Below are 1,109 nucleotides of genomic sequence, written 5' to 3' on the forward strand. Positions count from 1 at the left end.
TTTTTTAATTTAAAAAAAAACCAGGGTCTCGCTGTTGTCCAAGCTGGAGTGCAGTGGTGCCATCTTGGCTGACTGTAGCCTTGATCTCCTGGGCTCAAGGGATCCTGCCACTTCAGCCTCCTGAGTAGGTGGGACCACAGGTGCACGTCACCACATCTGGCTAATTATTTTATTTTTTGTAGAGACAGTATCTCGCTATGTTGCTCAGGTTGGTCTCAAATTCCTGGACTCAAGTGATCCTTCCACCTTAGCCTCACAAAATGTTGAAATTACAGGCATGAGCCACGGTGCTCTGTTTAAAAACAAAAAAACAAAAGCAAGTAACGTCTGTACTGATCCTACACAGCTAGCCCCTTGCTGTCAGTTCTTTTATATTTCCTATGTAGACAATTCGATCACCTGTAAAACTGAGTTTTAGTTCCTCTTTTCTACTCCTTTAGCCTAGGAATTACAATTTAAGGTTGAATGTAAAATACTTTTTTTTTTGGAATCTACTGATCCATGATCATATGGCTCTTTTTAATATATTAATGTAGCAACTAACATTAGTGGATTTTCTAGATGGGTGCGGGGGCTCACACCTGTAATTCTGGCACTTTGGGAGGCTGAGGTGGGCAGATCACTTGAGGCCAGGAGTTCGAGAACAGCCTGGGCAATGTGGTGAAACCCCGTCTCTATAAAAAGAAGAAGAAAAAAAAATTAGCCAGGCATGGTGGCACGTGCCTGTAGTCCCAGTTACTTGGAGGGCTGAGGTGGGAGGACTGCTGGAGCCTGGGGAGGTCAAGGCTGCAGTGAACAGTGATTGTGTCATGGCACTCAAGCCTAGGTGACAGAGTGAGACTCTGTCAGAAGGGAGGGAGGAATGAAGATTTTTTTTTTTTTTTTGAGACGGAGTGTCTCTCTGTTGCCCAGGCTGGAGTACAATGGCGCAATCTTCGTTCACCGCAACCTCCGCCTCCCAGGTTCAAGTGATTCTCCTGCCTCAGCCTCCCGAGTAGCTGGGATTACAGGCATGCGCTACAACACCTGGCTAATTTTGTATTTTTAGTAGAGACGGGGTTTCCCCCATGTTGGTCAGGCTGGTCTCAAACTCCCAACCTCAGGTGATC

The 1,109-nt window shown here is 46.0% G+C and overlaps 1 protein-coding gene across 5 annotated transcripts in view; it reads right to left on the reverse strand.

Annotated features, from left to right (window-relative positions):
- FAM193A (family with sequence similarity 193, member A) overlaps positions 1-1,109 on the reverse strand; it is a 150,766-nt gene that overhangs the window by 16,868 nt on the left and 132,789 nt on the right. Inside the window, exon 19 of one of the 5 annotated variants that reach the window (XM_011936752.1) lies at positions 582-674. The exons of the other annotated variants lie outside the window; for them this stretch is intronic. Within the exon in view, the coding sequence (XP_011792142.1) occupies positions 620-674 (55 nt within the window). The 3' untranslated portion in view covers positions 582-619. The remainder of the gene's footprint in view (positions 1-581; positions 675-1,109) is intronic. 5 annotated transcript variants of the gene reach the window in all.

Source organism: Colobus angolensis, unplaced genomic scaffold (genome assembly GCF_000951035.1).
Source record: "Colobus angolensis palliatus isolate OR3802 unplaced genomic scaffold, Cang.pa_1.0 Scaffold157, whole genome shotgun sequence".
Taxonomy (NCBI): Eukaryota; Metazoa; Chordata; class Mammalia; order Primates; family Cercopithecidae; genus Colobus; species Colobus angolensis.